A 12,501-nucleotide genomic window follows, 5' to 3' on the forward strand; every position below is an offset into this window, starting at 1 on the left:
AGACCCTATTACGCATCCCACAGACAGTCAAGTGCTGGGAGTGTAGCTCAGAAGCTGTGTGCTTGCCTAGCATGTGCTAAGCCCTGGGTTTGATTCCCATACCTCTCCCCTCCAAATGAAGAAAATCAGTGGCTGCCTCTGTTCAAAGCTTGTGTGAGTCATGACCATCTCTAATGCTGTGTAATTCTTAGGGCCCGGAGAAGCCAATAGGTTAGCATCCGGGAACTTTCCATTTATCGACACTGGTTTATTCTTGGTGAGAGTTCCGCACAGACTCACAGGAATTACTGGAAATGTAAGGCAAACTTGAAGTTAAAAAAAAAAAAAGTAACATTAACTGAATTTAGAGTTCTTTCGAAACCAAGCTTAAAATGTGGAGTGAAGCTGGCAATGATGACTCAATACTGAAGCCGAGTTGATGACGGAGAGAGGAACTTCACAGCTTTGGGAACTACACGGCAGTACCAGGCAGCAGCTTCTGAAGAATTTTCCACTGACTGAAGAACGGCAAATAAGAATACTTTGGGCTTCTTCAGGGAGTGACGCAGGCTCTGACTCGCATGCTTTCCCGTTTCCGGTGTTCCCAATTACACACTCTTGCTTAATGCCTAGGCCAGATAAAACTTTTCTCCTTCCCCCTCAAGCCTGCTTGAGGACTAGTCATTCATCCTTCAAGACACTGTTTAGCTGTCTCTGTTGAGATTCTCTCACTCAAAGGGAATTTTACAATGAGGCGGCTCCTTTGTGTAATGTTCCTTGAACTACCCAGTGTACAAGACTTACTTCCTTAGACCATAGATTTATGTGTGGCTGATGCCATACTGAGTGGTGTTTGGCTGTGAGGATCTATTTTAAATGATGTCCTATGTCGTTGTGGATGTTTTCTAAGAATGTCACGTTCTTCTAAGGAAGTCCTTTGCCTGTTGGCACTGAGAGCCATCAGAACTTGGGGGAGTGCTAATTGGAGTCAATCAAATGTTAACTGACCCGCTTCTGTTCTTTAACAAACTTGGGATTTAGTCACCTGGGGAAGAAGAGTGTTCCTTGCCACACCTGGCCTTCCTTACTCATTTACTCAAGGCAGTACAGAGTGGAACACATTTGAACCTTAGGTCTGATCTACATGTGATGAGGGTCTGTTAAAACTGGTTATCACGTAAAATCTGCTCTCCCTAAGTAAATAACATCTTCTGTAAAACTGAGAACCCCTTATAAAGTCATTCTCAAATGTATTGTCAATTTTAATATCATCATGCCTTGAATGTGTTTTCTTTGAAACTTAGGTGTGTTCAGCAGAACTCTAAGAGGTCTCCGAGAGGTTATTAACATGAGGATTCTTCCTCTTTAATGTCATTAAGGTTCCTTCAAAGGAAGTACTGGGGCAGTGTTCAGTTAGCCTGACTTCTGTCCCCTGAGGCTGCAGCAAGAGCTCTCTCCCATCACCAAGGAGGAGGCAAGGTGATCTTACACCGCTTACCTTCTAAAACTGTGAGAAAATATATTTCTGATTTATCCACTTTACCTAGTGTCAGGCCTTCTGTTATAGTAGCACAGCCTGGACCAAGATCTCATAATACTTGGTACTCAGTACAAACACCCCTGATCTGAAGACGTATGATGACAAATAAAAGCACATTGTGTGTTAGAAAATGTCTTGAAACATTACAAGACATTGATATGAGTCTATTTTTAGAGGCTTACAGTCACACATATGATGTAAATGTAATGTTTGTATAATTTGATTAAATATTATTTTAACACAGCCTGGAGGGTTAGACGTTCTGTCCCCTTCTTCCTTCACTGCATCTTGGAGTCTTGATGAGGAAGGTTGAGCACGCATAATTACATAGATTGTCATAGACACAGGTTGTGATGCAACACTTTTCTTTGGAAAGGTAGATGGAATTAGGCCTTGAAATTTATTGTTTGTTTATTTTCTTGGATCATTTCTTTTGTGGAATCTTTGCATCATATTAATAGTAATAGATGTAAACCATTACAAGAAAGACAGAATGCCATGAAATATATAATTGTTTAGGTACTTTCCTATATGATAACGAAAGCCAACACACATGGTTATAATAGAGCACACGTGTGTTGAACAGGTCTGCTGCTGGGTTGGTTTGTTGGCATGGCCTGCAACCTAGCTTATTGCTGTGTAAAAAGTCATGTGAGTTCATGATCTTCTGTTGTTACTAATGATGGACACATTAATTTAGATGTCTCTTTATAAATATATGTACATTCATATGCTACATCTGTTACATATGTAACATCAAATTATCTTTTAATGTAGAATATACATAGGCATCATAATTCCTATGACAGTTTATTTGCAAGAAGAAAATTAAGCATGAAACCTCAAAAGGGGCTACAGAATTCATTTACTCTTAAAGCTTCATTTTACAAGCATTGAAACTGGAGTCCAGACAGGCAAGAAGTTTGCCCCATATCCACTGCAAGACCAAAGCTGAACTTATACAGATTTATTACTTTTGGTTCAATGCTTTCTCAGTCTGATTTACACTTCCTGGTATGGTTTAGAACTTCTTGACAAAATCAGTGGTTCTTATAATTCTCCTGTCCCTTTGGTGAAGAAAAGAAAAAGGTAGTCTTATTTATCTTCATTGTCTACACATGACTACAGACAGTTCTCTACCTTTGAGTCTTTTGATCTGGCTTTTTATGGATCATTCAATCAAAGCCATGACTACTCCTCACTTTGCCCTTTATGGTATGCATGTTTAAACTGTTTTAATCACGCTTCGAGATGGCTTATTTAATTACATACGTAACCTCTGTCCTGGTCCATCAGGAGCTTAAATAACAATTCAGGAAAGTGTTCAAAATAACTTACCTTGAAAAACTAGGATTTGCACTCTCTTATGTTCACAGATTTGCTCACAGTTCTCTTTTGCATTGCTTGGCTTCCCTTATATTGTTATATAATTAAAATTTGACGTGCTACAAGATCTTATATACCCAGACTATTTGGGTTTATTTATTTATTTATCCAGCATTTATTTTTTGTGTGTATTTGTATGTGTTCGTGTTTTGTTTTCATTTTGGTAGTGCCAGTTTCATAGTTTTTTCCTAGTTGGAAAACTGCATTTGAGCGCAGAAGCATCTGGGTACATTTTCCCTAACAGGCTTGAGCAATGCTTGTTTTGCTAGCTTCTGGACTCTGGCCAGCACACTGGGACTTCTATCAGCTGGAAGGGCATCTCCCGTCTCGGCCGAGTGTAGGTTATTAGGTTATTCATGCCCCAAAAGATGAGTCGTCCCCACACTTCATCCAGCATGAATTAAAGTGAGACTGTAAAATAATTATAATCTCTTGAAGCAAAGCCAGCTGTGCAACTCCTGCCCATCTTTCTTCAGTAATTCATATACAGTTCTTATTTTAACAGGACTGACTTGCAGGGGGCACTCACTTGGGACTGCTTAGCCAGCTGTACAACTTTTATTTTGAAGAAAAAGAGTTGAGCCTCAGAACAGGCTGTTTTAAAGACAGGGAGGGACTTAGCCTTGCCGGCTTGACCGGCATGTGGAAGGAGAGCTCTCATGGCTGCAATAACTTAGGGAGAGCTCCTACCTGGGTGTCGCTTGGGGTAGGAAGGTTTCTGTTTGTTTTGTCCGGTTTCCGAGGGTCCCGTGTGTTTCTCCCGCCTGTGTCAACGTGACTCTTGGTGGGTTTTGCACACCCTGCCCTGTGGGGGAGTGCCCCAACGTGCCTGTCTTATGTGGCCTCTATGGACACACTGCCCGGCTGGCAGAGAACGGGGAAGTTTTCTCCCAGCACCCAAAAAGAGAAAGAGGAAACTACTTTTTCCTTCTGGGCTTCTTGCAGCACAATAGCTCAGGATAAGCTTCCACATTCCCGCCCTGGATTTTTCTGGACTGCTTTCCAGGAAGAAGTTAAAACTTCATCTTTAAATGGATGAGTATGTCACAATCAGGAAGAAACATCTCCAAAGACCCATCTTTAGGTAAGTCTTGCTGCATCCCAGGTGTCTCTGGGGCTGTCAGCCGTGTGGTTTCTCTTCCTCATCTTCCATCCGAGGAATGTGTCTTTGAACTATAGCAGAGCAACACAGAGAGCTTCACGTTTAACTTCGTGCATACGGAAGAAACCCTTTTTATTTTCTCTTTTCTGAAGCTCGGGACATAGCCCTTATCAGCTCCTCTAAATGAGTTTCAAAAACATTTTAGCTATTCAGGCACATGAGTGGCACAGCGCTGGGAAAACTTTTGAAACCTTGTGTGATCTGGCCCCATGGCTGGGTGCTGCTGCACACTCTTCTGACTGAAAAATACTGCGCTTGGTTCTCTGCACTGATCACACTCAAGGGCAGAGTTTCTGTGCTACAAATGCTGCATCTTCCTGAAGTAATGTTCTTTGAGATAAATCTGAGCTTGATAGCTACTATGTTGGAGTGGACATTTTCTACATCCTCTGGGAATATTAGGTGAGCAGATAGGGAAGGAATAAGGCAAAGAGTAGGACTGTAGGATTGACCAGAAAATTATGGATATAGTAGGATGGACTCTGATAATGTGGTTTATTTGTTGTATGTAAGGGGGAATGCTCTTTCTCCATAGGGGTCACTGATTTCTAACTTTTTAAGCTTGATTGTTTAATCATTTGTTGTGTACTTGAGAATTTAGCATTGAAAATGAAAAATTTTTAAGTAAATTGGAACTTACTTAAAACAAAGGAGTTAAACATCAACTTTCTATTATTTTCCCCCAAAATACCGTAGGCATGCAAAAATAGTAAAAGGAAGTGATACTAGATGTTAATCCCAAGTGGTAGCCACTGGTTCTTGATCTTAGGGTTAAATTCAGAATAATGGAAATCTATGGAGCAGACTCCCGTTATTACATCATACTGAATGTGGGTGGATCTTAAAGAGTGAAATTACATAAAATGTGGTCGTTTTATACACCAAGTAAATATTATTGCAGTTTCATTAATAGAAATATTATACCTTGGTAATGTTTAACACAGTTCTAATATGAATCTACTTAGAACATTTCAAAAGCAGATTATACTCAAATTCACGCATAAGCATAAGTGGCATCTACTTAAGCGTGTGGCTGGAAATGTCGTAAAGCGACGTCTATAACTATGCAAAAATCCAAAATTATCACCCTAGTGGGTATTTACCTCAGGGGTCTTCTAACCCTACACTATTAATCTCTATTTTCCTTGCATGTTCATGGCTGTTCCAGGAAGTGCTCAAAGAGGGGTCTGCTTGTCATTGAGAAGGTGTGTTGGACAGAGGCTGACCCACTTGGCCATCTCGTCTGTGTATTTGGAGATGGAGGCAGTCGGGTTTATGCCAAATCCTCTTTACTCCTCTTAAGTTATATGCTCCGGCACTCTTAATAATGGGGGCCTCATCTTCCCTATACTTACATTATTTAAATACAGAGAGCCGGCTTTTTGTGAAAGGTAAGATCGGTTTTGCCCAATAATTAGTATAAAACATGGTGAATTTAGATACTTGCTTGGTGTTCATGGTGATCTGAATGAATCTCCCGATTGCCATGAAGAGGCCATGCTTTCACCCAGGCAGCTGTTTAAAGCAAGTATAGGAAATGGGTCAAGGTTAGAAGCAGGATGGGCCTGTCGTTGCTTCTACCACACATGGTGGAGATGAGAGACTGGAGCTTATCTTAAAGGGTTCATATAATTAGCCATAATCCTCAGAGAAAGTGCAGTTGGGTACTGACTTCCTCCCTGATAGTTGTTTTATTTTTGGGCAAGCTGGCAATCTGGACAAACTCCAATCTTTCCTGTTTTGCACTTTTCCCATGCACCTTCTCTTGGTACCTTGTCCCCTTGGGTATCCTCCTGCTATCCAGCGTCTCTCGTTGGAATACCTGTATTCAGGCCTGACTTTTCTTCTTAGCTATCTCCTCCAAACCTTTCTTTCTCAGCGTGTTTCTGCCTGTTTCTCCACCTCTCAAGGGATTTGCCTCTGGTTTTCAGTACACGTGATAAGAAAATCTGTTTCAGATGTGCTCCTGGGACCACATAAACTTAAACTTTCGTGAGTGTAATAACTTAGCTACTTATAAATAACTCATTTAAAGTTTTACCAAGACAGGTAATGCTTAGAACATTTAGTCTGAAATTCTGTATTTCTTTATGTAGAATGGTTTCTTTTGTAAAACTCATGGTTCTAACTCAGCTCACCTGAACTTCTCTGGCAGACTTTTAAGTCCTCAAGAGACATTATCTTGTATATACTTATGTGAGCATGGCTCTCAAGTGGCAGTACCTTACAGGAGGAAACAGTAACTGGGAGGGACAGGTATTAGGGACAAATTGTTATGGCATTTAATTCATCTAAAAGAGAAAATAGAAGAATGCTTTTAAATTTATTTTGAAACTGAATGAAAGTCAATTTTGCATCAGCATAGTTACCATAAATTTAAGAAACTAAAAACAATTCATTAAATGGAAAAAATAGGTAGGTTTTGGAGTGATGTATGGTGCATACTGATGTCCTATGGCTGGATTAAGAAGAATATGACATGATTTAGACCCTGTCTCTAAGAATGTACAGGTTTCATACAAAGAGAATTCTCAAAGAGTTTCACACAGTAAAGCTATAAAATCCTCTTTGTAAAGGACTTCTTTGGAATGAGTTTACACACTTACATGCATCTCCATGCTATGTGAGCCACAGAGAAAAAGCAAAACTCCTTTAATGATCTAAGCAGAAGTTTATATTATCTGGTTCATGAACAGTGTGTGTATCTGTGGGACCAACAGCACTGCTCATCCCCGGGTATTAGTAAATGGTGTTCCTTGAACACACATCGTGGTCCGGCAGTGCCCTTAGAACTCAACCTTATGCAGATTAACATCACAGACCCCATTTTTCTCTGGCATCTGATACCTGACACTTTTTATCTCTTCCTCATTCATCATTTTATTTAGAGTCTTAAATTTATATTTTAATATTACAAAATTTAACACAACCACACAAAAGACTACTGCGTAACTTCAACAAAGTAATTGCTGAAAGCATTTCCATATTATCAAATTCATATTATTCTGTAAGCTTTCTCTATGCCATATTTTGTAAGCTTTCTCTGTGCCCTGTGATGAACCAGCTTTAGTCTCTGATACTAAGAAAACTGTTTCCCCTAAGGAGCTTCAGCCAGAGAACTATTTCTTCTTCGAGTGTCATTGCCATGGAGTTTACGCGTAAGCCTTCGCAGTGAGATCAGCTCCTCGTTCATTTCATGCATTTCACGCCCCCCCCCATTTTACTGCAGTCAAAATTTTCCCTTTGTAGTTCCTAGAAGTGGACAGCCAATGAGAACTGGAAGGATTCTTATAGGTTTGTGTTATTTGGAAGCAACAATCTTTGACCCTCTTTCAGAGTTCAAAAATGGGTGAGTTATTTTTCTGGGGATTTTCCATTGGAAGTACCATTAAGAAAGTCACAAATGAAATCAAACTACACAAATGGTTGCTCATCAGCCCTAGCAATGAGAACTGCCCTATTCATCTGGGATCTGAGACACGGAAGGGTAATGATGCCAGGGCCAAGGACTAATGAAAATCGTTTGAGATCTTCCCAGACTCCCAGCATTTAGAACACACTGTTTCTTCTCTTTATGTGTTTTCAAAAGATTTATTTTTACTGGTATCTGTTAACAGTGGAATTCTGAGTGTGTTTTTGGCAGACATGTTCTGTTCACATAGAAATGTCGAATGCAGTACGATGGAATGAGAAAATCTATAAAAAGATCTTGATTTTGTTTGTGGGTCTGTTGGGAAAGTTTTGGGGTTTATAGCAATATTATAAAATAAGTTCTGTATTTATTTGAAGTATCTACCATATATTTAACAGCAGAAATCCTTTTGAGTACAAGCATTGTTTATTCCCATACTTTAGCTCAGTGTATACAAACATTACCAAAGCCCAGATGTAAAGATGACCCAGTCTTTTAGATCTCTATGCATTAATAAGGGAGGGGCACCGGACTACAATAATGTTCTCTCTAGTTGTCCCGATAAAGCTCGGTTATTCTGATTTTTCAGGTAGGTACATTTCCTGCAGAGCTTGTGGTACAACTAAAAATAACCTGAACAAGTAGTTGTAAAGCATAAAACTTGCTTGGAAATTTAAAGCAATTGTGATGCATTACTGGCTGTTTCTATTCCATAAATACTTAAGTATTTGGTATTATTAAATTAAAATCTCTTTTGAGCACCTTCCTTACACAAGAAATATATAATTTTGAGAAAAATACATTGTAGTACAAGCTTATCAGAGTATAGGAAGTTACATAGAACAAAGTATTAATGTTAACTGATGGAGTGGTAAAATGCATAAAATATCCTTTTATTCAATAATGTTTCTTATAGATATGGCTCTATGTGACTCATACATGAAATAGAATGTAAACATTATATAATTATAAACTTGTAAGTGTATTTTTTAGTTTTTGCCTTCAAGTTGTGTTTATAAATTTGTTCAGTTATAAAAGAGAGAAACAGACATAGGGATTACATGAGACCTGATCTCGAAAAACCAAGAAAGCAAGAGAAAGTGAGCTTGTAAATTTATAAAGGAGACAGAGTTTTCAAACATGTGAATGCCGTGTCTTATACAGGTGATGAAGAGCAGAGCGGTTGCATGTAGGTTTCCCCCATTGCCTATTAAAGTGGGAAATTTAAAACTAAGTCGCAAAGATGTGTGTCTGTGTGTGCATGGCAAATGTGTGCATGTGTGTGTGTGCTTATGCATGTGTGTGCGCACACGTGTATGTGTGCATGCGTGCATGCCTCTGTGTGTGTGTGTGTGTATGTGTGTGTGTATGTGTCTGCCTGGTCATGCATGGAGCATGTGGGGAAGCTGGAGGTTGACTTCAGCTACTTTTCTTTATTGCCCTCTACCTTATATTTTGGGACAGAGTCTCTCACTGAACCTGGGCCAGTTTAACTAGACTCCCTGGCCAGTGAACACTCGTGATCTGCCTGTCTCCTCCCACCAGTACTGGAGTTACAAGCGTGTGCCAACATGCTGGCTTTTATGTGCGTGCTGGAGGCCCAAACTCAGAACTTCACACTGTGCAGGCAAACACACCCTGAGCAATGTCTCCAGCACTGATAAATGAATTTAAAATCTAAAACACTCTGGAAGTGTGGTTCTCAACCTTCCTAATGCTGGGACCCTTTACTAGCTCCTCATGTTGTGGTGACCCCCAACCATGAAAGTATTTCAGTGACTACTTTACAACTGTAATTTTGCTACTCTTCTGAATCCTAATGTAAATATTATTGGAGATAGAGGTTTGCAAAGGGGATCACGACCCACAGGTTGAGAACCTCTGCTCTAAGAGCACAGTTCTACTTAGCAAAACTAATCTACTCTAAAATTGATATGTTAACTAAAAATTAATCTTTTTGTTGTATAGGCCAAGGATGTTACTGCTGCTAACTAAATGTCATTGTATACATAGAAGAAAAGGAATGGATACAAACTTATCTTTAACATAAATTATAAAAGCCAAATCAGAACAAACACATTTGAATATAGGACTACTAAACCATTTTTAGTGGGTATCATTAAAAAAAATCAGACATTAGTGTCCCTATTTATTTCCTAAGTCATAATAAGAGTTGTTATAATTTTTAAGTGGTCATTATCAATTATAAACTGTAGTTTGTCATATATTTTAATTTGGCATTGCTGTTTTCAGCAGAGGCCTTACAGTTAATACTGAGGACTAACTTTCATCCAACACATTTTAGGAAAGTTACATGCATGCAGTGTTCTAGACAATACTATGATAGGGATGAAGTTCAAGATGAATGATTTCAGCCATGGAGCCAAGAAGCAGGAGCAGATTGAAGCATGGGAAAGCTTCTCTTACTCAGCTGCATGCATCTTGTCTCACAGGCTAGACAGCTTGCTGATGCTTGAGGTTATTTTGGGAGTTTGGTATGATTTGGAAATGGCTTTTCAAAGATCTGGAATGTTTGAAATGAGGAAAATCAAGATTATTCACGTAGAATAATCTATTTAGTGGTCTCACATCCTCTGGAAATTCTTACATTTTGAGTAATTAGCCTTCAGTGGATTTTGTTTAAGTAAAACTCAGGGGCAGAAAGTCATACCAATGGATGCTTGTTAAAGATGACCCGTGGGTCTACAGACAGGGGACAACTTTAAAGATGTCTGCAGTATTTACAAACCAAGCCTCCTCTGTTCTGTGCCTGGACATAACATAGTTTTTGACAGTTGGTTCTCATGGGAAAGCTTCAGTTTATTTATGAGTTTGATTGCGGCTGCGAGGACATCAGCTCTAATTGAGGGGAAGCCAACATTTCCTGAACTGGAGCTGCTGTGAGGGGAAAGAAGCCAAGGTGCCTCAGACGAGACCAATCGCTTTTCTCAGGGTGTTGTCTTTGTGCTATCTGCTCCTGCCCATTAAAAGCCAAGCTTTCTGTTACAAAGAGGGTTGATTTCTTTGTTGAATTACTGTCTATAACCAGTATTTTCATGACTCAAGATATCAATGTTAGGAAGGTATTTTTAAAACAGAAGTGTGTGTGTGTGTGTGTGTGTGTGTGTGTGTAGGTGTACTTGTCTGTGTACACATGTGTATGGGGGCACTCTCTTTGTGCATATATGGAGACCATATGTTGACAGCAGGATGTCTTACTCAATTGATTCTCTACTTTGCTGTATGAGATTTGGCCTTCCACGTTTTGGCAGGCTGGCTGGACCGTAAGCCCCAAGGCCTGTCTCAGCACCCCAGCGCTGGGTTTACAAGCATGTGTTGTCACATCTGACATTTTTTCACGGAGTGAGGATTTGACTTTGGCTTCTCATGCTCATACTCACTTAGCCATCTCCTCCGCCATAGAATAGATATGTTTATTGATTATCTATTTACTAATAAGACATAAAGTTACTTCAGTTTTAAAATATGACTATTTAATTTGACTATTTTCAGGATCAAAGGGTTTGAAACAAATGGTCTAAAAATCCGTGATAAGGCATTTTTTTCTTAGCTTTTTAATTGTTGTTTCTTTCTAGTGGTCTTTGTAAGAGTGCAGAAGCATTCCTTCTCTGATAATGTTAAATTTGTACGTTTCAGGTGACATGTGAAACCTTTTTAAAGATTTTTCTCAAAAGTTTTGAAAAGCTATTAGCCAGGATCATGGTGTAATAAGACATAATGTTTTTCCTTTTAAAAATTTAAGTGCGTGTGTAGAGTTAAGAAGCTGTTGTACATTTATGATTTAATAAAATAATTCTAAAGGAAAAAAATCCATGATAAGAGTAGAACTGTGTCATTAGCACGGAACAGCGACAATTTACTGAGTTCTGATGAGGACAGAACAGAAAGTCTCCCTAGGGTCGGTTCACTTTCAAGTTACATCATTCCACCAAAAGTCTGCATGAAAGTAGGGAGTGTGTGAAGATCTGGGAGCAATGGCTTGCTCGCTATCTCTGATGAGGTTGCCCAACGCTCACGTCTCCTCTTGCAGTGACGTTTCCATGGAACCCTTAGAGCAAGCCATGGAGACTTGCAGATCTCTTGGTCCACAGCTCAGTCAGTGCTTGCTGCTCGGTTGAGCTGCCTCTGGCTGTTCATGAACATAAGATCCCTTGACGTGTTCATTTGTGCCCCTTTTACACAGATCCTCCGTGTTACATCATAATCACATGAATGAGGGGATTGACTTTCTGAAAAATACTGTACAATCTCCAAGGCTATAATCAAAATCGAATCCATTGAATATTCCTCATAACTTTTAGGAGAGCGTGCTTCATAAGTAAGAAAGTACTTACGAAAGGCTTCAAATGTAAAACAGAGTAGCACCGTTTTCCAAACAAACGAAGTAGCACTTGTGCTGATCAATAGGAGAAGATGTTTGCTTCCTTAAAACTACTTAAAGACAGGCTGGAAAGATGGATCATTGGGTGAGATCATTTGCTGCTCTTGCAGAGGACCAGGGTTTGGTTCTCAGCACCTACATGGTGGCTCCTGACCGTCTGTAACTCCAGGGAACCTGGCACACTCTTTGTTTCCCTTGGGTGCAGCATGCATGCGCTGCACATACATATATGAAGTCAAAACACTCATACACGGAGAAAACTATAAATTTAAAAGGTAATACCACTGACACGGGGCCTGGAGAGAGAGCGCTCAGCACTTAAGAGCATTTGCTGCTCTTGAAGAGGGCCCAGGTCGATCAATCACTGAAGACAATGGCATTAGAGATTGGTATTTGTAAGTATTCCCCAAATACAGTGCCTAAAATAACACTCTTCTTGGGGTGGAGGCAAGCGGTTGAAGGATCTCCTAGATCTTCACAAGGCTGGACTTCAGCTCAGTGGGGCTGTCTTGTGTGCTTGTGGTCAAATGGAGCATTTGTTCAGGGTGTCTGGTGGAGGGATCCTTGGCTACATGATTAAGCTTTCTTGTGTTGTATCCTTAACGTCTCTCCATGGAATA

The 12,501-nt window shown here is 39.8% G+C and overlaps 1 protein-coding gene across 1 annotated transcript in view; it reads left to right on the forward strand.

Moving 5' to 3' along the window:
* The first annotated feature begins 3,494 nt into the window (after window positions 1-3,494).
* The window catches only part of Pde1a (phosphodiesterase 1A), a 170,410-nt gene continuing 161,403 nt past the window's right edge, over window positions 3,495-12,501 (forward strand). Inside the window, 1 exon segment of the mRNA XM_038336392.1 lies at window positions 3,495-3,989. Coding sequence (XP_038192320.1) covers window positions 3,937-3,989 — 53 coding nt within the window. The 5' untranslated portion in view covers window positions 3,495-3,936.

The sequence above is a fragment of the Arvicola amphibius genome, chromosome 7 (assembly GCF_903992535.2).
Source record: "Arvicola amphibius chromosome 7, mArvAmp1.2, whole genome shotgun sequence".
Classification (NCBI taxonomy): domain Eukaryota; kingdom Metazoa; phylum Chordata; class Mammalia; order Rodentia; family Cricetidae; genus Arvicola; species Arvicola amphibius.